This window comes from Pygocentrus nattereri, chromosome 21 (assembly GCF_015220715.1).
Source record: "Pygocentrus nattereri isolate fPygNat1 chromosome 21, fPygNat1.pri, whole genome shotgun sequence".
NCBI lineage: Eukaryota > Metazoa > Chordata > Actinopteri > Characiformes > Serrasalmidae > Pygocentrus > Pygocentrus nattereri.
The window spans coordinates 19,858,201-19,861,364 of record NC_051231.1 but is presented as its reverse complement, the minus strand read 5'-3'; the positions used below and the strand labels follow the sequence as shown (position 1 = coordinate 19,861,364).

Genomic DNA, 3,164 nt, shown 5'->3' with positions numbered 1-3,164 from the left:
TATCCAGAACTGACAGGTTAATTTGTTTGAGTAATGAGTAGTAGAAGCACTAGCATATATGCCTGTTTCACTTATTTTATTTATTTTAGTAAGCCTGGCAAGCAATTTTTGAAATAAAAATACTCTACAGACTGTTGTGGAAAGGCCATGCTTTTTGAAACCTTTTAATATCTTTTCACATCTCAAAAGAACGAATGTCTGCAGGTTTTGGAAAGGAAAGCCACAACATATCACAGTCACAGATTTATGTTATCCTGCCCACATACGATCTGAAAACATTGTTTTTCAGTGTCTGCATATGTAAAAATTCTTTTCTGTTTTCTCATTTTTTATGACAAATACAAACTGAGCAAAGGCAATGTTTTTCTTTCTTTATATGCCCTTTTGCCAGTGTGTTTGTGTGTGATCTGTAATATATGACTGTCACACTTTTATTTTGTACTCCTATGTAATTTCTAAGAGCAGAAACACTAGTTGTCTGCAAAGATTTTGCTAATCTTACTTCAGAGAAATATCAGGAAACCACAGTGACAGTTAAAAAAAAACACCTCAAAATGTGTGTAATGGTGTTTAAATATGCAGCACAACTGCAATAAGTGATAGACAATGTTGCTAGAATCATATGTACAGTTGTTGTCCAGTGTACTGTCATGTCATGAATGATACATTTTGTTTACCAGATTTTTTTATGTTGTGAGCTAGTGTGGAAGTGTCGAATCCTTGCTCTTGACAGTACTGAGTATTAGATATATGGCAGATATAAATAGATGGCATTCATAAATCTCTATACCTACTCAAGAATATCACAAGTATTGCATAGCTGAAATACTGATGTAAGTATGTATGTATTTTGCAAATGATGTAGTCTTTTGTCTTTGGTATGTCTTATTATGGCAGGTTTTTTTTTTATAACTTATACAGCAATTTCAGTGATTCAAATCTTTTTGCAGCAAGCTAGATCATTTCTTTGGTGATGAAAGTGTTAAAACAGATACTTTAGACAGACGGCAAATGCTTCAGGTCAACAGAAAGGAGAATCTGCTGTTACAGTTTGTGGTTTGCAAGCATGTGACTGAATAGGTTTTCTTTCCTTTGCCATTCAGATGTGCACAGATGGCAAGCAGCTCTTAAGCAGCACACTTTCATGCTACAATGGACAACACAACAGAGCAGGCTATAAACTATGAATATTATTATGACCTTGCTGTTACAGATACTCCAGGATCTGCCAGCTTCCAAGTGCTCTATATGTCCCACATCTATATTCCTATGCTGTACTTCATGATGTTCTTTGCTGGATTCTCCGGGAACCTGTTTGTGCTCATTGTCATTGGTAACAGACACAAGAGGAGCAGGCGTCTGGTTGACACCTTCGTGCTGAACCTGGCTTTAGCAGATTTGGTGTTTGTCTTCACTTTGCCCTTGTGGGCTGTCTCAGCTGGGCAGTTTGACCACTGGCCCTTTGGAAATGTCTTGTGCAAGATCAGCAGCTACATCATCACCGTCAACCGCTTCTCCAACATCTTCTTCCTCACATGCATGAGTGTGGACCGCTACCTGGCTGTGGTGCGCCTCATGGACTCCCACTTTCTCCGGAGCAGCAAATGTGTACACCTCACCTGTGGTGTTGTGTGGGGGATATCTCTGCTCTTTGGCATCCCATCACTGGTTTACCGAAACTTGTATGAACAAGATGATAAGGGCTTCTGCTTAGACAATTTGGAGTCTTTCTTCTTCAGAGCTATGATTCTGCTGACAGTCTTCCTCACCTTCATGCTGCCTGTGTTGATTATCGTGCTGTGTTATGGATCCATCCTGGTCAAACTGCGCAGCCACTCCATCACTGCGGCCAACCCTCGCACAGAAGCCCGACGACGTCATTCTCTAAAAATTGTCTTCACCATTATCACAACCTTTCTGGTGTCCTGGTTGCCCTACAATGTGTTCAAAACCATCCAGGTGATCTCCAAGATGAGTGATGCCGAACTAAGCCATGACACCCACATATATTTGGCTCGGGGACTCATAATTTCCTCCTGCCTGGCCTTTGTCAACAGCTGTGTGAATCCTGCAATTTACCTTTTTCTGGACAAGCAATTCAGACGGAGCGCAGCGGCAATGTGCCTGAATTGCCTGCGCCATGGAGATACGCAGCAGAGCTATTTCTCCTCCAACTCCATCTCAAACGGCACCACAGAGAGCCTGGGAAGCACAACAAGTCGTGCCCGTCTCTTCTCCCTCACCCAGAAAAACTGAATTCTTTTTTTTTTCTTATTTTTTTCAGCTGCCTTTATTGCTTCAAATGCCTTATTCTTAAGGACGCTGTCAAGGTATTTTTGTATGCATTAATTGCGATCATATATATATAAAAATATATATATATGAGCTATAATTATATAAAGGAGATATATATTTTTTTTAATGTTCTATATATCCATTCATTATTGGTTCTATGTGAGAAGTATTACAAAATAACTTTTATATATAGTCAAAACTCTTTTAGATTAGTAACAAGTTTGAACTATGTTCTTAAAATCTGATGATGTACATAATTCACAACTGTTAATATGATCAGCATTCATTCAAAATAATTAATTTTTCTGTATATTAATACTTTTCTTTAGAGTAACACCACATCAATATTTCAGCAGTCTTTTCTGTCTTTTCATCATTTATGTTAAACAGTGATATATTCATTTGAGCCCTGTGAACAGTATGTATCTAATTAATCAAATCCTATTTTAAAACATCACAAATTTAAAAGTTCTAAAAACATGTTCTTTTAAATTCACACAAAGCAACAAATTCCATTCCATTCCAAATTTTAAACAATAATAATTTAATGATCATAACATGATTTAAACATCAACTGTTTGACAACTATTGACATAGTTAAGCACTTTCCTACCTCGTTCGGGTTACTATAGCTTGTGTTTTTTCAGCTCGCCCTGCCTTTAATGAATACGTCCCGCTCTCAAGATGGACTGGGCTTGACAATTCATTCTGGACATTTGCACAAGAATGATGAAATGAAACATTACAGCCAACAGCAGTAATTGTTCATGAAATAAATTTTCTCATGAGAACCTGAGTAGGCAGATGCGAGACATGAGAGGTCAATGGTTCAAGCTTGGCCACATAGCTGTGCCGTTCCCCTTAGAAAT

At 38.0% G+C, this 3,164-nt stretch overlaps 1 protein-coding gene across 1 annotated transcript; it reads left to right on the top strand.

Moving 5' to 3' along the window:
* Positions 1-254: 254 nt before the first annotated feature.
* gpr25 (G protein-coupled receptor 25) lies at positions 255-2,399 on the top strand. The gene has a single exon (XM_017681915.2). The coding sequence runs from the start codon at positions 1,153-1,155 to the stop codon at positions 2,254-2,256; it is 1,104 nt and encodes a 367-aa protein (XP_017537404.1). The 5' UTR covers positions 255-1,152; the 3' UTR covers positions 2,257-2,399.
* Positions 2,400-3,164: the final 765 nt, after the last annotated feature.

Coding starts and splice junctions, on each gene's coding strand:
- gpr25 (XM_017681915.2), top strand. CDS start 1,153: ATGGACAACACAACAGAGCAGGCTATAAACTATGAATATTATTATGAC.